Here is a 22,397-nt window from a genome sequence, read left to right as displayed (position 1 = left end):
TTAGGTACGACGTCGGACTTAACAGGAGCAGCAGGGTACCAGCCGTAGCTCTGTCTGTCAATTTTCAAAAGCTTGATTTTTGTATTGGGAGATTCAACCCACGCTTGCGACTAGCTGCGCTCACCGTACTTGCTACATGTATTATACATGTATGAGCTTAAAGTCGAAGAATACAGTATCCTACAGAGCAGCTACATTGTATTAACATGTAAATGTTTGGCAGCTTAATTAATAATTTTTGGATAGGCACGTCGCTGTGAATGGCACCATAAGTCATGATTGGCGACAGATATAACGAATGGCCAGCACGTTCTCGTTCGGAGTTGTGTTGGAAGAATAAGAACTCGACTGTCGGCAATCGCCATACTCGCATGCGAAGGAGCCTGGAACAGGTCGGAAGTTGCCTGGTACTGCCATTTTGCAGATGCCCATCTCCCGGACGACTGTCTCTGAATCCTTCCGGCCGACCGACAGGCTGTCGGCGACAGCGGCCGAGGCGTTCGAGCGGTTGCAGTCCATGCTATCGGTATTAATAACTTAGGAAACATTCACGGGAGGGGAAGAGGAGGCTTTGGCTTTGTAGATCCGGTCCACTTCGTCACGACGCAGAGGCAACCAAGTCAGCGCATTCGTCTTTGCGTCTCGCCTCAAGTGTACGCTTGGTGCATGGGGCGCGCTCGAGGCTCTTGTGATGGGAGCTGCGTGGTTGCACTGTAACTTGCAGAGAGATGGACAAGCAACTTGCGGTGGTGGCGCGAAAAATTCGCGAAGGGAGCAGCCTGGAACTTCGAGTGCGAGTGAATGCGATTCTTGAGGCGTGAGTCCAAATAATTCTATAAAATTGTTATTATAAGCTTTGAACTGCATTTTTCACGTTCCGGTGGCCAAAATCGAGGCTATTTTTCGGCTACAGATGGTGGGAACAAGCTTCGTTCCAAAAAGTAATTCGAGTCGACGATCGCTGTGAGAGCCTGGCCAAGTGGCCGCTCTTTTCATTTGAAACTCTGCGTCGATGTGCTTTTTTGTCGCTTTTGCGTGTCGAGGTTGGAAAATGCAGGGGGTTTACACACGCCAGACTGTTTCCCGGATGGACTGCAATTGAGCTGCAGCGTGCAAAAGTGTGGGCTTCTTGCAAAAGACAACAGGAGAGGTGGCTTCTCGCTCGCTATCCGTGCATCGAGTTGCTCGATTCGGTGAGGCACTCGCGGCTCTAGGTCTTGAGGCTTCCAGTCTCTCTTCTTCCTTCCAACCGCAACAATGAAGGAATACTCTCTCGAGTCGTTGAAAAATGACACGGTACGTTTCCTTAATCTAGAAGCCACTCTGCTTCATGTCTTGAACTAACTAACGATTAAAAATTGCAGGGTGACGTACTGGCCTCGGTGAAGGACGGATTCTTCGGTAGCAATACCGACGAGAACGAGAACCCACCAAAAATTCCTTCTCATAATAATGGTCCGCCCCGTGCCATCTTTCATGATAATTCTGAAACGGCAACATCAGCGAGTGGAGATAACTCGGGCGGTGCTGATCAATCGGGCAATCCCGATCAGTTCAACTTCCCGACACCCACTCCTCCACTCCCGACCCCTTGGACTCCAACTCCTGATTTAACACCTACGCCGACAGCTACGCGCAATGCTTCAGCGTACGAGTCGGTCACGCAAATTGCGTCTCCTGACAGCTCTTCTTCCATGTCTGGAGGAGCCATCGCCGGCGTGGTTGTCGGCATAGCGTGCGTCATGTTCGTCATTGGAGGGTTTGTGACCATGAGGAGACGAGCGGCCAACCAGCGACTCTCGCTGAGCAAGATGCCGTCGAACTTCGGAGACTCTCAAGCCGTTCCACTTGCTAAGTCCAAGCTCGCTCCTCCTGGCGCGTTCGGAAAGCTCAACAGCCGTCGCAACCACCGCAAGGAACCAGACATGTCGAACGCGTCTGGTATCTTCTCTCTCACTCAGGATGATCCGTTCACAAGACGACACATGCGTAAAGGAGGCATTTGGGACGACCCGGTGATCGTAGCCGCTCGTATCCCTCTCGAGAAAATTCGAATTCAGGAGCTCATCGCCCGCGGTGGCTTCGGCCAAGTGTTCCTGGCGTCGTACAATGGCCAGACAGTAGCTGTAAAGACGCTACTGCCAGAGACGGCGCAGGATATGACCGAGATCAACGCTCTGTTCGCAGAGACCAAGGTCATGGCGAAGCTGGAACACCCGTGTATTGTCAACTTTATCGGAATTGCGTGGGAATCCCTCAGTACAATCAGCTGCGTGACGGAATATCTCGTCGGCGGAGACCTTCGCGCTCTACTGAACCATTTCTTGGACAACCACACGCGTCCGCGAGGCTTTGACCACGACAAGGTGAAGATCGCCATGGACATTGCTAACGGTCTGACGTACCTCCATTCCATGGAACCGAACATTCTTCACCGCGACCTCAAGTCTCGCAACGTGTTGCTTACGTCGCAGCTGAACGCCAAGCTTACGGACTTTGGTGTCTCTCGGGAACGCACAGACGACCTCATGACGAACGCAGTCGGAACGTCGCTCTGGATGGCGCCCGAGGTGATGATGGGAGGACACTACGACGGCAAGGCCGACGTGTACTCTTTCGGCGTGTTGCTAAGTGAGCTGGACACGCATTTTATGCCTTACGCTAACGTGAGGAACCCCAGTGGACGCAAGCCGACGGAGGCTGCGATCCTGCAGATGGTGGCTGTCGGTACCCTCCAGGTCGAGTTCTCTCGCAACTGCCCCGTGGAGCTGCTGACGCTGGCCCACGCCTGTATCTCCGTGGAACCCGACGACCGTCCTACGGCCGCTGAAGCACTGCACAGACTGCAGAATGCACTTAAGTCTTTCGAGGTGGAGGAGGTGACGCTGTAGTTATCTCCAATACTCCACCAAACGATTTAGATAGACGTTAACGAAATGAAGTTTTATCGTAGTGCGCACAACTAAAGCAGCAAAATTGCTTTGATATTTCATACTGAAAGCACCAGCTTCCATATTACTGGAGAAGCTGTCCGTCGTGCCTGCAGGAGTGTGGCTACTTAATCTCGCGTTCAGCCGATTTCTCCGCCTCCCGCTTCTGGATGGCACTCGCATCCTCTGGAATCATTGGGAACGACCACTTGCCCTGTTTCCCATCGAGGTTTAGGGCCAGCTTGAGCTTCATGAAGTAAGGAGAACGTTTCTGAACCAACGTGAGCGTTCCGCCGCAGCCGAGGGTCCCTTCTACAGTACCACGTTCTACGGTGCATACCAATAGAGTTATAATACATCGGGGCCATTCGAATGACCATGGCGTACATACCACCAAGGCTGCTGTGATGACACGGTGCAAGTCTCCCATCCTCAACGCATCACGATTACAGCTTTGCACGCTCTGATCGGTCACTTTGCTTGTCCTTGATCCAAATAAGTGCACATAAAGAATCATCAGGCTGTATGTCGTTAAAAATATTGCATTGAAACTAACCAAACAGCGTCGGTGTTGGTGTTCGTCAAGCGAATGAGTAACATTTCAGTATTTGATTGCACCTCGCAGCTGAAAGTGTCGCCATTATGGTCCCTCAACTTTGTGGTGGGTCTCATTAAAGCGGGAGTGGTCAATGCTGCCGCTGGTTAGTTACGGTAGGGTGTGGTGGACTTTGGTGGGAATTTTGAAAGTGCTTTGCGGAGAAGCCGAAAGTTTTGACTACTTTTGATGGAAATGAAGCGATCGTTCATTACGTCAATTTCTTTGAGACTTCTAGTGAAGTAATGTTGGTGCATGCGTTCTGATACTGTACAGTTGATTTTTGGGATGATGGCACCAGAGATCCACATCGCTACCAATATGGTATAAGCTACTCATTTAATAATGGAAAACGGTGCTGCTCGTTCACAATGATGGCTACGAAGGTCGCTCATAATCCGGAAGACAGGCCTTCCGATAATACAAAATGAGATTCTTGCTTTTTTGTGTGCTTGCAGGGAAACATTTGAGATTGACAAAAACGCTATTGTTTTTATAAGAGCAATATCACACCACTACTTGCAAGATACATTGCTGGCTGGTGAAGGGGTTGTCAAAGGCATAGTGAATTGGATAATGAGGAGGACTGAGCTGGATGCACTCAAAAGGGCTTGCCAGCCAACCAAGCAGTGGTTGGTTCTCAGTTTTGCTTACCTGGGATTGAAGCATGGACTACAAATAATTTATGACGATACTGGAAATATCTTACTGTAAGTTTTTATCACAACTAAATATAAATACTTCCAAACAAATATTGCCATAATATTTTTACTACAAAGAAGCCTGCTGGAAGATGTAAAACAATTTCCTAACAGAGATATACTCGAATCGGATTGGTCATTTCTTGTTTGTCTCCTTCTAAGAAAAAGATCATCTCTGTTTAGCGCACCACCGAGGTCCATTTGGGAGCAGAGGTAAAAAAGAGGAAATCAAGATAATGTAGCTATCTAATATTCGAAATGATATGTATTTACCAACGACAGAATCCTACTATTCTAATTGGTTGAAGATATTGACTTTCAACCAATGAATGCCTAAATGCATGCAGACCAACAGTCTGCCAAAGGTAACTATTGGTGTTTCTCACACCAATGTGGAAAGCATCTTTTGTAACCAACTGGCGATGTGTAGCCACTTGCGTGAAACCTCGTCACCCCCCCCCTCCCCACCCACCCACCCTTCCACCCCGCTAAGCTAATACTCTCAAGTCTTGATACATCATTCAAAGTATTGACAAGGCCGTCAAAACGTTTGAGAAACCCGAGTTCATTTCGCAATGAGCTCGCCGAGGAAGACACCCGCACAAGAGTCTGCTCCGGCAGACTCAGCTACGTCTGTGTCTGCTCATGCGGCACCACCACCTCAGTGTCCGCGCAAACGAACACGCCCGCGACAGAAGGAAACCTTTCTGTCGCTCAATATCACACTCTGTATAAGCAAAAGTGCGCACAAGCTACGACTGACAGACCGTCAGTCGTCGTGGAGGAATCGTCAGCTACGTTTAATGAAGGAGTCATTCTCATTGACTATGGGTCTGACATTGACGACGTCCCCATGAAATATGAGGACATTTCGTCTTCATCTGGCGACTCTAAGTCGACCGAACCAACGCCAGATCCCCCCGTTGGGTCGCTGCGAGGCTGTGACGATGTTCCGAGCGCTCCTGGATCGAAGCGTCCGCGTAATGAGGACGAGGCCAGCCAGCTGTGTCGGTGCCATCGTCTTCTCCGCGTACGGCACCTGCTGTACGCGCTCCCCGGTTGCCAACTGCATCTGAAATCGCTGACAGGCTCGGCGCGACATCACCGCTGAGCCCGATATGACTGTATGTGTGCAGCGCCATCAATGATGACGCTGAGGTCGTCGACATGCACTTTGATCCGTTAACGAATCCAATCCGCGACTACTACATCGGCCTCTTTTATGAGCTCCGATTGAATGCGTCGAAGAAAACTTTGCGCAAAACAAAGTGCCCCAGTGGGTGGCACTTTGTCAATCTTGGAGCGCATTTGTTGTGGACTTCAACAGCAATGCGAAGGGCTATCGCGGGCGCATTGGCGCGACTCGCCAGTGCTTTGAAGCCTTTTCGAGGCGTTATCCCATCGATCGCCTCCATAATGACGCTATGGAGGCGGGAATTCCCTGCGCAGGTAGCTGAAACTGCGCCCTATGAGCGCGATCATCTCGTGTACACTTCCTTGCTTGTGCCCGCTCTACTGTGCGATTTTCGTGTTCAACTTGAGCAGCGTGATGCACCTTGGGCTGGTGGCACTCGCAGCTCTAGTGCAGCCATTATGCCTGCACTCGGTGCTGGGCCTCGTCTGCCCTCACCATTTCTGAAACGTCCTTCTTCAAGACGTCACATGGCTCCCACGTATGGAGAGGAAATCCTTTCCGACGAATATGAAGACGAGCTTGATCTCGGCTCGTCTTCACGGCTTCATAGTCCGCTACCTGCTTGATAATCCAACGTACCGAGCCGTGCGCGTCACGCAGAGGCGAGGGCGGGGGCAGAGAAATACCCTCCGTATGGTCAACACCAGGTTGACCATGTCTCTCGCGCACTGCACGATCGTGTCATCGCTCTATAGCAATCCCAGAGTGCGGAGATCGCTGCCCTGCAACAGGAGCTGCGCCTACAGAAGGCGCAGGTCGCGGTGGCTGCTCAGACTGCTTCGAACATCCAAGTCGCACTTGGACCGGAGCTGAGACGCGTGGGTGACCGCGTCGTCGCGCACGAGAAGCTGGCTCACGCCGCTTCGCTTTCCTCGAGCCATCAAGACTAGATGGCTCGTGTTGCTCGTAAGGCTTCAGCCGTCCGACGTACAATGTCGGTTGGAGTCGCATGCTAGACGGTATCTCCATCGGATATACGTTGCTATGTCGTTCAAGTACGGTGAACGGACCAATGAAGCGCGGATCAAGGTTGCTTGCACCAAAATCAGAAATTACATGTCGTGGCAGGTTCTGTGTAGCTAACATAACTAATGAACTCTTTTTGATTTTTTTGTTTTCTCTGCCAACGTTGTCTGCGTTCAGATATTCTTGACAAACCGTATTATGGCTTGTCGGTGCTGAAGAAAGTCCAGTGATTGCGTGCTGAATGGCTTGTTGGGCACGGCTTCCTTCTCCGCAGCAGGTCTGGCCTGCACGCTGTCTGTGCCCCGACGTAGTCTTCTCGGTAGCCGACCCGGTATGCGCGCTGTCTGTGCCCTGCACAGACGTGTTGTTCTCCGCAGAAGGCCCGGCTTGTACGCTGTCTGTACCCGGTACAGACGTCTTTTTGTTCGCGGTGCCTGAGCCCCGCATAGACACGGTGTTCTTTGTCTTCGCCTCGTTCTCGGAATGAGACGCTTGTCTTCGCGTCGTCACGTTGGTATCAGTGTTCTTATGCGGTTGTTTCAACGCAACTGTAGATCCTCCCCCACTTAAGGACAAGCTGGGAAGGCGTGGATGCCGCATGGCATTCACGTAAAACGATGTATACCCTGTCGAGGCATGAACCGGGTTGTTGATAGCAAGCTCAGCCATCGGTAAGCAGTCGCTTCACTGTGTTCACGAGTGTGCGTAGCTCTTCAGTACGTCACCGAGCACGCGATTCACGCGCTCGGTCTGACCGTCCGTCTCGGATGATCCGCAGCCGACATCGATAGCTGTGTTCCAAGACGTGTAAACACTTCTTGTCAAAACCGCGCTGTAAAGCGTGGATCACGGTCCAACACAATGTTGAGCAGCATCCCATGGTGTCGAAACACCATGTCAACAAACGGTCGTGCAGTCTGCACGGCCGTGACCTCAGCCGGTACTGCAGCAAGATAAACCATCTTACTGAATCGGTCAACAAAGACCACAACGCCAGCCCTCCGCTTGTTGTCTGGTGGAAGACCGTAAACAAAGTCCATAGAAATGGACTGCAAACACTCCGATGGTGTCACTAGTGATTGTAGTGGAGCCTGCGAGTACGCAGCAGGCTTCACACATTGGCAAACTTCGCGAGCACGTACGTACTTGCGCACCCACTTGTACTGGTGGTTCCAGTAGAAGTTTCTCGTGAGAAGAGTGTATGTCTTCTCACGGCCCGGATGCCCTGTCGTAGGGGCATCGTGATACTCGTACATGATCCGCATACGCAGATCATAACCTATCCGCATCGTCGTCCACTGCGCTGTAAAGCAGCTGTCCCTTCATGCACACCGATAGCGTGTGCTCGAGCTCGCAGATGTGGTGACAACTTCCGACGTGACACGTCGGAAGGTGCTAAGACATTGTCTAGCAGTTGTTTTGCGTCTGCGTCACTCGTACACACGTTTTCGCATCGTTGATCAATGTCGACGTCGGAGCACTTACTCGTTCGACTCCAATTCAATTGACGTTGGCTGGCTTAACAGCAGAATCAGATTGACGGGACACCGCGTCGGCCACCACATTCAACCTGCCATGTTTGTACTCAACCTAGAAGTCGTACTCCGCAAAAACCGACAATCATCTCGTCATTCGTTGCGAGATGCGCGGAGTCTTCACTGCTGTTCACAGTGACGCGTGGTCAGTGTAGACCACGATAGGTCTACTCCAAGTAAATACACTCGGGACTCCGCGAGTGCATACTTCATGGCAAGGAGCTCCTTGTCATGTACAGATTAGTTACGCTCGGCTGGCTTCAGCTGACGCGACTGGTAGTAGACCCCACGATCACGAGGGTCGTGATCGTGTTTATTCAACGCGCATCCGATTGCAAAATCGAACGCGTCACACACGATGTGGAATGGGCGATCTGGGTCAAACACTGCCAAGATAGGCGCCTCAGGCAAGACCTACTTCGCTGTATCGAAGGCCTGCTGACACTCAGCAGTGTAAATCCTCTCTGCTTCCTTTTAGGAGCTGTGACAGCGGGCGAATCTTGCCCGCGTAATTCTCAACGTACTTGCACAAGTTCGTTGCAAGTCCAAGGAACCGCCTTAGTTCCTTCACGTTGGATGGTGTAGACCATTCATTGATCACTCTGACCTTTTCTGGGTCAGGGCGTACGCCGTTCTTCCCGACGAGAAACGCGAGGACGGGTATCTCGCTCGCCCCAAAGGTACATTTCTTCAGATTCGCATAGAGCCTTTGCTTACGCATAAGCCCTAGCAGCTGATGCAGGTGCACTTTGTGCACATCAACGTCAGTCTTCCCATCCGCAGCCCGGCTGTGAACGAACACGCCGTCCAAGTAGCTCGGTGCGAAGTCACGCACCGAGCGCAATAGATGTGAAACGCATTTATTGAAGATTGCAGGGGCGTTCTTCAGTCCCTGTGGCATTACAAGCCACTCCCAAAGCATACCGCTTGGAGCACTCACCGCCGTGAGAGGAATTCCCCTCGCACGCATCAGGATCTGATAGAACCCGTCACGCAGATCAAGAGCACTATAGATGTTATACCTGGTCATTGAAGCGATATTAACATCTTTTCGTGGTATCGGCGTCTGCGCCATCCGCCCTGCGACTTCTTGACACAGAGCGCTGGTGCGCTGTGCGGGTACTTTGATTCCCGCACCTGACCCGCTTTACGACGACTTTCAAAGAAGTCGTCGATTGCTTTTACTTAATCTCCGGCAGTGGCCACTGCCGCGTCACACATTACGTACCCGGTCAATCTCGTGCTGTACGCCCTTATCCTGCGGAAGTTCCGCAGGAATCTCTTTTGAGAGCACATCTTTGTGCTCCAGCAGAAAGGGCCTCGAGTTCAACGAGTCCCAGCTCGGCTCATCGAAGCGCTGCTTCTTCGGTTTCGCGCTGAGAGTGTCCTTACTCAGCAGGATTTACAGCGTGGAGTTGCCTCAACTCCTCCGCTTTGTTTTTGATCATCTTGATATCCGAAAGGATGCATATCTGTTCGATGCGTCCATCGTACAGATCCTTCGCACAGCGCATCCAGTCCATGCCTGGAAGCGACGTCAACTCCGACGCACTCGTTGGAGTTCTCGTCGGAGGATTCTCCATTTGCATTTAGCGGTACTGGATGTCAAGTGTGGAGGAAGAGTCAGGACTGCGTCCAGCTCCAACCTGAGGCTCCGGTGCCTCCAGGACGCGATGCTCGCATCCAGAAGCAGGACTTCGACGGACCATTGGCTGGCGACCCGCCAGCTCCATCCTACTGCTAGTCATACGAATATATTACCAGGGTTTTTCCGTGTGCAGCTGCACACTCGACAGCTTGCGCCGTCAAGAGCAAGCAGCAGCACTCGGTTTTTTTTCTGCTGAACTTTTGGTCCCTGCAACTAAGCGTTGTTACGACTACGTCCTTCATCGTCATGGTCACCACTCGGAGCAACCGAGGAGCGACCATCACTCTCTGGAGACCAGTACGGGTCCGCGTCAAGACGTTCAAGGTCTTGACGCACGATGTTTTCTCCGATGTCTGCCCGGCAGACATTGCTCGTATCGCCTCGGTTCTGGACTGAGACTTGCGCAGCCTTAGTCGCTCGCGCCAACTTTGTTCTTGCGAAGCCTGGCTTCACATGTTTCTCGTCCAGGCCCGGTCTTGCACGGGTTTCCGCTGTAGCCGTCGGCGGATTCTTTCCGCGGACACGAATGATCAAGCCCGGCTCGATCACATTCCGCTTCGCTGTGCAGCCCGGCTGCACGCAAGCGTTTTCAGTGTTGGACGTTGATAAAGGCCACGGGTCTTGGGCAACGTTAGGCTTTTACGGAGCGAAGGGAAGGGTCACCGCTCGGGGAGAAGACCGGAGCGAAGGCTCTTGAGGGGAAGATGGAAGATTCCGAAGTGATTGATTTATCGAAGCTTACTCTGTCCTCACTACCTAGGTCATCCAATCATTTGGCGCATCCAATCACCAACACTCTGCACTCGTTCAATCATCCTACTAGTCTAATCATCGGTAGCGTAGCCAGCGTACCATAATCATCGCCGGATCAAGTTGGACCGGTTTGGGTTACCGGTTTATGGGTACTTATCGTCTGAAACTGGTACCCCTCAACAGACGTTTGCAACCGCCAACACTGCTTGCCGCGTCGTCAGCTCCCGGGGCTGACGCGCTGTCATCACCTCTACGTCTTTTGGCGGAGTCTCCTCTCGATGTTGGTATCGCGTTCGTGTCGACTCCCGGAGTCGACACCTCGACGCCTTTCGGCGGCGTCCTTCGTGATTTTTGATCCAATCACGACCGTGTCAAATCCCGGAGCTGACACGCCGACATCACAGCTACTGTTTGTAGCTTGAACCCCTTGCATATCTGATGCATCGGTCCCCGGGACCGACGCACCACCGTCACAGTCACTGTCTGTGACTTGAAGTTATTCCATGCTCGATCGATCAACTCCCTGAGCTGATACGGTCATTGAAGTATGAGCGTGCGTCAAATCTGATTTCCGATTTGAGACAGACCCAACGACTGCCTCAGTCGCTACGACTTGTGAATGGACACCGGAGGCTGCATCGTAAGCTGCTGTCTCAACGGTGGGATTGGATGCACCTCGCGTTGCATGCGCGACACTGACAGGACCATCGCGCTTTGTCGCGTTGCGTCCGAAGTGTACAGGTGTACACTTCTCCCAGTTGATCACTGGATCATGCCGTGCAAGCCACGGCATGCCCAAACCTAAATTAAACTTATCGTCCCGATCCAGAACGATAAATTTCTCTACAAACACCCGGCGTTTGTACGAGAAGCGCACGCGTACTACGGGCTTCTCCGTTTTGACGGCGGCACTTGCTGCCAACCGCATCTCCAAAAATCTTCGAGGTGGTTTAACTTTCTCGAAGTTCAGCTTCGGGAGACTTTCCAGTCGAACAAAGTTGTTCGACGCACCTGAGTCGACCAAAGCACGAAGAGAGCCTGCTCTCTTCAACGTCACTTTCAGGATGACAAGATTTGGCTTGTCACCTTGCTTCTTGCAGCGAGAATCCCTCTCGCTGGGGCTGCAGTCCTCAGTGTCGCATGTACGTTGTAGACACGCGCGACTGCAATACCAGAAGGGCCCCCCGCGCCTACTGGCTCTGCACGTTTTTTTATTGTATGATGTTTGAGACCAAGTACCGCGCACGTTGGGCGTAAGCATGAGCGTCACGCTTACCTTGCTGCAGATCGAGAAACTCTGCTCTCGACTCTGAGGGGCTCAAAAGCTTGTCTGATTTCCTACTTGAATATCGCATACGTGCTAAAGCACGTATGATTTGCGAGCCGGCGGCCAAACGCCCAGCTCCTCCTTCGTCCGCCAAGACATGACGTGGCGAACATAGCCTTTGAGAGTTCGTCAGTGATATGACGAGCTCCTATGGGAGTGTCGACTTCGACAAGCCATCGGAGATGTGGCTCGCTTTCTTTCCCCACATAGCTACTCACGTGAAGTTTCAACATCTGCACGCGCGGTGTCGTCTTGGACGACACTTTCGTAGCCGCAGCACACAGCTCGCTCACGATGAATCCCAGAGCAGCATTGCGTTGCTCTGTCGGTGACAGCGTACGTAGCATTGTCGCTACCGCTGTCTCTTCAATGAGTGTTGACAGTCTTTGAAGAGCTTCCCACTCTGGATCCGCCAGATGGGGGAGGTCTGCACGAACAATGTGCGTGGCAGAAGCACTTGGGCTACGCATGGACGGATTACCGTCCATGGGCTGGCTCTCCGCTTCATGTTCGTATTCCATACGAGCTCGTCTCTTAGTCGGTCGTCGGATGGGCTACAAAGTCCTACCAGGTGTTATGGGCCTGATTTAAGCCCACTACTCCGGCTTACACGTTAGCGCACGTGTACGAGGAAGCGTAAGTTGCGATTCACTTAAATTAACTATACTTTCGTCCGAAAGTACAGGTTTACCTAAATAGGAAAACAAAGCCGATTTCCGGTAGATGAGAGCTGTCTATTTGTTTGTTTGGGGTTTTCTTCTATCTAATATTCTAAATGAAAGGTATTTATCAACGAAAGGTTGACAAAATCCTACTATTCTAATTGGTTGAAGATACCAATGAATGTCCTAAATGCAAAGTCTACCAAATGTAACCGTTGGTGTTTCTCACACCAATGTGGAAAGCCTTTTTTGTAACCAATTGGCTATGTGTGGCCACATGCGTGTTACCCCGTTACATGATCTCCAAGAGAGAATAGCTGTGGAAAAGAAGTGGTCGTAGGCGTAGTGCGCTCAATGTGGCTACCGTGTGGACAGGGCCTAAACCCACTTCCTACGGGGCAATACTCTCGATGGTCCAAGATTCGGTACTCATGGTGTCGCCTAATCCGGAAGCTGATCTGTTACGTTTACGGACGCTTGTCCGACGAAATATTCTATCGTGGTGACGCAGGTACTTAACTGTGGCCTGAAGCTTCTTGTAGTCAAGCAGTATGAGATGGTTATCCGCAAAGGCGGCATATCTTAATCACAATGAGCTCAATTGGACTATTGTGAAAAAAAAAGGCTAACTCTATCGTGAAGGCGTGTCAGGACTTGGAGTATTTACTGCTCCGCCCAATAGGATTACGTATTTACTGTGATCACGCCAGCTTAATGTACATCTTTGCACCTCACGAGGCGCTTATGAAGCATGGCAGAGATCGTCTTCAACGCTGGGTCATGCGACCTTGTGATCTGCATTACACGATTGAGCACATTGCAGGCGCCAATAATGTTTGGACGGATATTGTGTATTGCTGGCACGCGTGAGACCGTTTATGTAGCTGCTGTCCTGACACGCAGCCGACATGCTGTCCCACTGGCAGGAATGTCTGCCCTTCGCCCAATTTGGGATGCCGACTTAGTATTCCCTATGTTTGACGATGTCCGTAAAGCGCAACGTGTGGCTGGCAAAAAAAATCGCATCTATCAGTCACTCTGGAGAAGGAGGTCGGTGTCATGACAGCTGAGGCCACCTGTGGATCCTGAACAGGGCCAAAGAGTTCCTCACACGGACTTTTGTGGTAGCTCACACTGGTGCACAGGCCTGACGGCTGACCGTCGCTCTTATATTTTTGGTAGCCCCAAACTGGAGCGCGCATGATTGGAAAGAGGAGACAGTTCTGCTCATATTAAGCCCATTTACAATCGCGAGCGACCTATTTTGCCTAAATACCACGTATCCCAAAGTAACTTGTTCTGTCCGCCATACTGTACATATGGGTTTTGGACATGGGGGTGGAGAGATGGGTCATTTGGCACACAAAATGCACATCTAAAGTAAGAGCGAATTTAATCTTTGGACACATTTGAATGCTCACTTATGTTGTATATAGTATTTACTGAATACGTGGAAACAAGCAGAGGCCCTAATGTGGCCATCTACATGTCCAGCGCGGATAGACTAAGGCAAAGTGTCTGTTTTGTAGCGTCGACTACTTAAGTAACCTCGATCTTTTTAGCCTGTTATATCCAACTACGCCACTGTCAACGATCGTAATTAGTCAATATTCAGCTAGCGAACTTTCAGCCACCGGAAACCATCGGAGACTCCTGTGGTATATACTCTGTTCACTCTTCTGTTCCGTCACTCATCGATCCTCATCCAGCATGGGAAAAATATGAGCCAAACACAGCAAAGCAGAGCTCCATTTCACCGTCTAAGCCGTTTTCGTAGGCGCATAGCTAAAGACAACAGGTAAATAAATGAAGATCGCACATAGCACGCTGTAGAAATACCTGGCTTCCGCAAAAAAACTCAATTCTCACGAGCCCAAGCGTCGAGGACCGCTTCCTATGCTTTCAAAGAGTGACGAAGATGGCATCAAAGACTGGGTCCTAAAGCGACAGGTGACCAACCATCCTGCCGAACGGCAAGATGTCTTGCGCAAGGCACAGCAGATTGCCGAGCTCGTGTGTGGTATGACTCATACAATGAGTGTGGGTGTGGGGTTATTGTGGCGCTTCATGCAGATCAATCCCTCACTTTCACTTAAAACGTCGCGATCTATGACCAAAGTGCACAATGAGGCTGAAGAAAGCGACCTGTCAATACTAAATTTATCACTAGCTAAGGTGATCATTGAGCACGATATGGGTGCTGCACGCGATTTTAGCGTGGACGAGACTGCTATTGAAACAGCACAAGTGCGTGATAGCAGTAAAGGGGTTTAAGTATGTTAGCACAGTGATATCAAAACACACTTCCACCTCAGTTTTGTTGCATGCGGTAGTGGCTTGGATTTAACCTCTGCAGGGAGCCTAGGTCTATACGACCTGTAGAAATAAATAGTAAACCAAATTTTAATGCCGTGCACTTTAATCTTAAATTAAGATGCTACAGGCCACCCTTTCTCGTGAGCAAACGTGTAGCTTGAGCAAGTCAAGGACGCTACTACATGTAAACTCGCAAGAGCATCAATTTGCGAAATCACGAAGGATGCTTCACCTGTTGCAATTTATTTTTTAATAATCTTAAAAAGCGACTATTAGGTGCCGTCACGAGATGTCGCAGATTTAGTGAAAGCACTAGCTAAATTATGTTTCCTTGTCTGCTACATGTATCGACATTCGTGAGCTTGTACTTGAAGTTTTCGAAAAAAATAATGGTATGCCACAGAAGTTTATCGGCACACGAGCTGTTGCTGCCACAGGTTTGCTTTCGCCATTTCGAGCACCGTGAAGTAAGCTAGTGGCCACCCAGCCATAGTCCCCACGCTCGTTCACTCCCGAACCACTCCTTGATCACCATGCGCACTCTAGCGCAATCTTCATTTAATGCTCGACATTACCACTTGAGATGAGCATTCGCGAACAAGTAGACGACTCGAATTGCAACATCCCCTCTTCACTACCACCAAGCTAGTCGCATCAACCAAAGAACAAATCTCTATTGCTCATTTAGTAACCCTCTTAAGTCCACCCTCTTCGATCTTATTGTCGAACTTTTCATTGAACACCCACGTAGTATACGCTTTCATCACCGCAATGTCGCTCACCTTCCAGTCCAAAGCACTCGTTACTGTTCTTGTTGTGATTGCTGCTTCTACCCCATCAGTCCCCGCCGAACCCTTTGCTAGTACCATCATTTACACGGGTAAAGACTGCTCAGGAACTCCTGTGCTGGTATCGGCGGTGGGTTCCGTCGACTGTGAAGCTGTAGAGTGCGTCTTCTTCATTGCTGACAGCGTAACATACTCGTCCGAAACAACATGCGAGAGAGCAGATCGACATGCCTACGTAGCCGACATGTTCGCTGGCTCCAGTTATGTCATGATAGAGACATACTCCAAACTGTGCACGTATTTCTCGGGGGCTGTGGCGTTCCTAGCAACAGGCGAGTGTAAAGTCTACGACGATCAAGGTGACAATTACTTTATTGCCGAAGTGAACGAAGATGGTTCGGCAAGTCAAGGAATCTACAACGACAGTTCGTGCTCTGGATCTCCGTTTCTCGGGTATGAACCAGACAACGAGACGGTCTCGAGTCACTCGTGTTACAACAACTACATCGTCATTTACGCGAGTGACGCGAGTACGAGCGTGTCAGTCAGTACGCGTTCTACTTCTAGTAGCAGCAGGAGCTTCGCTTCTAGCGACCGAGACAGCGTTGGTAAACCGTCTAGCAGTTTTACAAGTGATGACGCTGGCTGGAACGAGATTGTGGTGGTCACGCCAGCCGAGAGCTCCGGAGGAGTCAACACAGGTGCCATCGTCGGGATACTCGTAGCGTACGTCATTCTATGTGTAGCCGCGTGTATTCTGTGTATGGATCGAATGGAGCGATTCATTCGCAGACTCGGGTTAAGAAGATAAAGAACAATCATGACACAGTTCTCATACGAGTACATGTACATCAGATTTATTCAGGGGGTGTATATAAGATGCCAGCCCTGGGAGGCAATGGCAGCAGCGCAGGCTCAGAATAAAGAGCGAAGCCGTCGGCATCACCACTGCCGAACGCGTCGAAGCCTTCATAAACGCGGAAGCGGATTTAAAACCCCTCACAGACAGTGTGAGAGCTCCTCTTCTTATAGGTTCATTTCGCGTTGGCTGCTTTCCTGGCCTCTTGAGCCAGAATCGTCTGGAGCTTTCGGAACGCCTCGGCTGCTGACGGCCGCTTCGTCGGGTCAATCGCTGTACACGCCGTGCCAAGCTGTACAATTCCCTTTAGCGCACCTGGAGAAAACTCGACGCGTAGTTTACCCATCGCCACGAGCTGGAGGATGGCTGTCTCGGGCATTTTGCGCCCCGTCGGGTTCTTGTCCTTCGCGTGGGCGTACGGGTTCTGCTGTGAGTCTAATTCCGACAGTACCACGCCGAACGAGAATATGTCCGCCTTGTCATCATATCGCTCGCCCATCATCACTTCTGGCGCGATCCACAGCGACGTTCCGACGCCTGCAGTCATCGTACGGTCTACCCGTTCACGAGACGCGCCAAAGTCCGCCAGTTTGGCGTCCTGGTTCTCACTGAGTAAAATATTCCTAGACTTTAAGTCACGGTGGATCACTGAAGGAGACAGAGAGTGCAAGTAGGCGAGTGCGTGTACGACGTGCGTGGCGATCTTCACCTTGGCGAAGTCAAAGCCCACGGGACTGTCGTTGTCTGCGCGGTCACTCAGCCACGCGCGCAGATCGCCGCCGGCCATGAACTCAGTGACTACACACAGATCCATCAAGTTGTTCCACGATACGCCAATAAACTGCACGACGCGCGGATGATCCATGACGGTCATCATCTTCACTTCAGTGAGGAACTCCGTCACGTGGCGTGTGCTCTTCCGCGTCTCCGGGAAGAGCATCTTCACGGCTACCGCTCTTCCTTCATACGTACCCTTGTACACTTCTCCATACCCTCCGCGACCTATCAGGTCTTCGACAAACACGCTGTCACGTGGGATACGAGACGACAAGATGGCGTCGTCTTCACACACGCTGTCCGCCGTGACCGGCCCACGCAGTCGTTGGGCATGAATGGGCTGAGGCTTCGCAGACCTGTCACTCCGTATCGGATCGCTAGGCGTGCGATGGCTACGCAGCTCGATACTGCGCATCCGGTCACTGCGTACCGGGTCACTAGGCATTCGATCGCGATCGCTACGGTCGCTTCGTGGTTCATCCCCGCGGTGTCGCTCTCGTTGCCGTTCCTTGCGTTGACGTTCATTCTTCAGACGGTCGCTACGCACGGGGTCAGTCTGAATCGGCTTGCTCACTTCCTGACGTAGCATCCGATTGCCTCGTACGGGCGTAGAGCGCAGCTCGTCCGTATGCAAGCGACCGCTTCGGCCGATCGAATCGCCACGAAACCTATCGCTACGCAGCCTGTTTCCACTGCGTGGCTCGTCACTCCGTCGTTTCTTCTCGTCCTTACGATAGAGAGGAGTACCACGCAGCTCATCACTACGCAAAGGGTCGCATCTCAGCTCGTTACTACGCAGCACTTGGCCAGACCCTCCCGTGTGCGAGCTTAAGGTGCTTCTCTGGTCACTCCTGGGTGACATCTCCGGTACATATCGCTCTTCGTTCTCGTGCTTGTCACTAACCGCTAACGCGACGTCGGGCGTTCGCGCCCGGTTAATAACGTCAGGGCCGCCCTTCATCTCCTTTCGCTTCGGGCGACGCATCTTCCAGTAGATCAGTAGGGCGGGTAGAATCACAATAGCCAGGCACGCCACCACGATGCCAAACAACGCACCGGTAGTCATGTCCGAGTCATGCGACGACGACGACGTCGCTGTGGTGTTGGATCCACTGCCGCTGTCGCTTCCTGTGAAGATACCTGTGTGGTCTGACGTATAAAACTTGTTGAAACCCTGATAACACGAGTGTTCTTGAATAGTTGACGCTTTGAGGTCGAACGTCTGCGCCTTAGTGGCACACGCCGAGTCGTTGTAAATGGTCATGTACGCTGATCCGTCGTTGAAGAGCGTCGCGATTTCGCTGCGTGCACCTACATACGAAGCGAGCTGACAGGTGCCCGCGGCCAAGAAGACGTTGGAGCCTGCGTACGACTCGCACCCTTCTTCTTTGAACCCGTCAATCATGAGATACTTGGCGCCACTGAAAAGCTGCGACGTGTATTCGAACCGGTCGGTGGCGCATCGTTCCGCGTAGTAGTAGGACGAGTTGTTGATTTCGATGGCGCTGCACGTGTCACTCTTCGAGCAGGTTGTGTTGGTCATTTCGAGAGTGACCACAAAGGGAATCGACTTGCAGTTAGCGTCCGAGAAGATTTCGACCGTCTGGTAGTCCGCGAGCACCGACACCCCACCGCTCGTCGCGAGGATTAGCGCCCCGAGCCATGGCGCGCGTAGCATGGGTGACTACTGTACCTGTCAACAACAAGTGCGAGTTTTCGTGCCTACCACTGAAAGCCTGCGAAACGGAGACCGAGCGGCTGATTGGTCTGAATATAACGGGGACTGTCTACGTGGGTCGCCACCGATCATGGTCCTCCCTTCTCTCACGCGAGCTGAACTTTCAAAAGCTCCTTCTGGTGGCCTTTCCACCAGGACGATTCGGGTTCCAGACTGGAACTTCCAGTGCTCCAGCAGCTGGACCAGCTGGGCTTGGACGTGCCGCAAGGAATTGCTGAAATCCCTGACGGTTACATTTCTAAAAGCAAAAGTACCCATTTCTAGACATCTGCTGCATTTCTGAATTGGAGGTTTTTCAGACTGTCCAATTTTGATCAATCTGGGTCCAAACGGCACGGCTATGGCTATTATCAGCGGAGCAGATCACGCTTTGCGGTGGGGCACAGAGATGTCTGACAGCGCGTGCATGCATGGAGCACCAAAATTCAACCTTCATGCTCCATGGCAGCAAATTTGAACTTGTCACGCTAACATCAAAGCGGTGCCAGGTTTTGTGAGCTCGACCCTCTTCACCTACCAGCTGCAACATCTTTTTTGCGCGGTGATACTGTTGCTGCATGGGCTTGCCCGTCGTCGCCTTGTTAGTCTCCAGATGACCCGGTTGCCTCGTACAGAGGAACCCAAGACCGGTTTACTTACTTCAAGTATCTTACTGCAGTCCGCTAAGTTTCAGCCTTACATGAAAGACAATTCGGTGGTATACTTCGGTGGAGATGTCGTGCCAAGACTGGGAGGCTTTGTTGGATTGGCGGTTGGATATACATTTCCTCGTTGGTAGAGGGTAAAACTGGGTCAAATGATGAAGTCGCGCTATAATACATGCATCATTGTGTCGGCATTCCTCGTAACGTTGGGAATAAAAAATAAGGCACGCCGCCGCGATAACACGTACAATATATTTTACTCCACGTTTAATAAGCTTGCAACTTGTTTCGTTTGTTGTGCGGTGCGTTGCGAATGAAAGTACGTGCGTATTGATTGGAATTGCTTTCTTAACGGTAGAAATCCTCAGAAATTGGGAGATATTGTACCGAGATGTATCAATGCGCATGCACCCCTTGATCAGAAGGGGCTTTCGGTTCGTCCATCGAGACGTCCAAACTTTTGACAAAAGCGCTGCAAAATGGAGACGAGGGCTTCGCTAAGATCGAGCGATGGGATCGTCATCCTGGTGCTGCGGTTTATATCATGCACATGTACACTGTACGTTGGAGCGTAGAATTCTTGAGCAAGCCATTTTGCATTCTGAATCAAGTACATGTAAAATGTTTGCTCACACTGTCAAGGCAACACACGACCGCCGTAGTCCCACATGATCATAGCCACCATCACCTGCCCAAGAGTGCACGTCTCATAAACATCTCCAATTTGTAAGATTGACCTGTCGAAATCTATTATTATTAAAAAAATCCTCTTTCAGTGAAAGTTTCACCGTCAAGAAATCGATGCTTTTGAGACGCCTCCAGAGCACGTAAAGGTTGATATTATAGTGCTTGAGCAGTGCCATTAAGATGTTTTCGTCGGAGAAATTACCGGTATTATATCATAATCCTAGGCGAAAAAATGATTCATGTAAAGGATCACCTTTCTCAAGCATAATACGAACCGAGTTTTGCGTAGATTCTGACATCGACGATCACAGTTTGCGGTCCTGCACGAGAAATCATTTATGCTTTTGGATAGTGGTATGTTGGACGGAAATCTCGAGCAGTCTGTAAAAAGTCAGTAAAGCGATGGACGTGCTGGATGCACGCGTCGGTGAGGTGCTAGGGAACACAAGTGCTTGGACAAAAAAATACGTGTATCTACAGGGCTCGTCCGTTTTGTGCGGTGGTTGTTTGGAGCCACTCACGAAGACCGCCGCCTATTTTTTTGGCCGATGCTACAGTCCATGCGTCGACTCAGTTTATTTTCCATGTAATACTCCATGTAATGTCCATGTGTCGAAATAAATTACTTACCACTGTTTTTAAAATCCATAGTGAATGGAAGTTGTTAGACCTTCGCAAGCGAAAGTCCTCTGACATCTCTCGTACATACCGGTATACAGAAGTCAGGAGGTCAACCATACGCATGAACATTAGGCGGGTCGATTCCTGTAACGGGGTACGTAGCACTAAGTGTACCCTGGTGCATGTCATACTCCGGGATATTTGGTACAAGGTACCAAGGTCATTCAAAACCAACCATTGGTTAAATGACATTGCATTTCTATAGGTAACTGATAGTTTGTATTAACCACAAACTTAACCTACCTATAAATATACTCAGTTTACAATCTACCTTATTTAGGTCACTTCGCTCTCTTTAATTAAAGAGGGGACCTGTGAACTGCCGTTCACTGAGAGTTTGTATACTCTCGGAAGATAACTTCCTCTAGCGCAAGGTGCTGTGTGACCCCGTCACACTTGGTAGCACTTGTAGTCAATCCACGCCATCGCGGGTAGACTACCTGAACCTCCGAAGTTCGTTGCCATGGATAGGAACGACTTCTCCCATATGAACGACTCTCAGTTCGAGTCGGTTCGGAAGATGGCAGGCATCTTCGGGATGGAGGCCCTGCAGAGCCTGGTGGTATCAACACCGGCTGAGCAGCTCGAGCGCGTCAATGCATTCGACGCGTACGAGCAGGGCCTCATCGCGCATGTGCGGGAGAACCTGCAGGCTCCGGCGGCGGAAGCAAACCCGCCTCACCCGAAGCCAATACGGCTGAAGGTAAAGCCGTATGAAGGGAAGGAAGGCGAGAACCTTCACTTCTGGGTCCGAGAAGTAGAGCTCGCGATGGACGCGGCTCTGATCTCGACCGAGCAACTGCGTGTTGCTTTTGCACTCTCCAACCTTAGCGGTCGTGCTAAGAGTTGGGTGTACACTCGGGAAGCGACATCCCCTGGATGTTTCACATCCTGGGCTCAGCTGTGCGAACAGCTCCGAGCCGCGTTCCTCCCGGCGAACTACGAGTACCGCCAGCGTTCGCGCTTCCTCGCGTGTAAACAAGGAAGACGCGAACTGCACGAGTATGTGCAAGAGATACGGGAGCTCACGGCGTCCCTAGTGGGAAACCCACTCAATGAACACATCAAGATGACTGTGTTCATGGACGGCCTTCGAGTGGGCCCCGCACGCACTCAGCTGTTCCGGGTGCAGGCAAGCACCCTTGAAGAGGCGATTCAAGTGGCTCTTCAAGAAGAATACAGCCATCGCCAGGCGCGTACGCCGGCCTCAGCGTGGCCTGGGAGTTCCTTGTCGGCTCCCGGTCGAACAAGCCCCAACGGACCAGTTCCCATGGAACTCGGGTCCGCCGAACAGCGTGACATCCGCTGCTTCGGCTGTGGGAAGATGGGCCACTTCAAGCGCGACTGTCCCGCGGAAAGACTCCGCAGACGGTCCTTCCCCAAGCCCGTCCTCAAGGGTCGCTGGCAGAAGCCAGGATCCCGGGGACAGGGGAACGCAGGGAACCAGTAGGGGCGGGGCGCCCTACTGGGGAAGAACTAAGTCTTCGTGATGGGTGCGCGGGTGGCGCGTACCACGGGGACTTAGCCCCTGAGAGTCTTCGCACTCTCGAATCGGCGAAGAGCAGCGGCGGGTTGCTCGTAGTACACGGATGGAA

General features: G+C 51.4%; 4 protein-coding genes across 4 annotated transcripts; 1 reads left to right on the top strand and 3 right to left on the bottom strand.

The window, feature by feature from the left end:
• Positions 1–273: 273 nt before the first annotated feature.
• Positions 274–519, bottom strand: PITG_08891 (uncharacterized protein; the record flags this gene model as incomplete). The annotated part of the gene is made up of 1 exon (XM_002902897.1): positions 274–519. One exon carries the CDS (start codon positions 517–519, stop codon positions 274–276), a length of 246 nt encoding a protein of 81 aa, XP_002902943.1.
• A 738-nt stretch (positions 520–1,257) lies between these two features.
• PITG_08890 (protein kinase, putative) lies at positions 1,258–2,891 on the top strand (the record flags this gene model as incomplete). Its single annotated transcript, XM_002902896.1, has 2 exons — positions 1,258–1,296; positions 1,365–2,891. The coding sequence occupies 2 exons, from the start codon at positions 1,258–1,260 to the stop codon at positions 2,889–2,891; spliced, it is 1,566 nt and encodes a 521-aa protein (XP_002902942.1).
• Positions 2,892–15,929: 13,038 nt separating this feature from the next.
• PITG_08889 (uncharacterized protein) lies at positions 15,930–16,151 on the bottom strand (the record flags this gene model as incomplete). Its single annotated transcript, XM_002902895.1, has 1 exon — positions 15,930–16,151. One exon carries the CDS (start codon positions 16,149–16,151, stop codon positions 15,930–15,932), a length of 222 nt encoding a protein of 73 aa, XP_002902941.1.
• A 299-nt stretch (positions 16,152–16,450) lies between these two features.
• PITG_08888 (protein kinase, putative) lies at positions 16,451–18,730 on the bottom strand (the record flags this gene model as incomplete). The annotated part of the gene is made up of 1 exon (XM_002902894.1): positions 16,451–18,730. The coding sequence occupies one exon, from the start codon at positions 18,728–18,730 to the stop codon at positions 16,451–16,453; it is 2,280 nt and encodes a 759-aa protein (XP_002902940.1).
• Between the last annotated feature and the right edge of the window lie 3,667 nt (positions 18,731–22,397).

The sequence above is a fragment of the Phytophthora infestans genome, genomic scaffold (genome assembly GCF_000142945.1).
Source record: "Phytophthora infestans T30-4 supercont1.16 genomic scaffold, whole genome shotgun sequence".
Lineage (NCBI taxonomy): Eukaryota > Oomycota > Peronosporomycetes > Peronosporales > Peronosporaceae > Phytophthora > Phytophthora infestans.
This window is presented reverse-complemented; position numbering and strand designations above follow the sequence as displayed.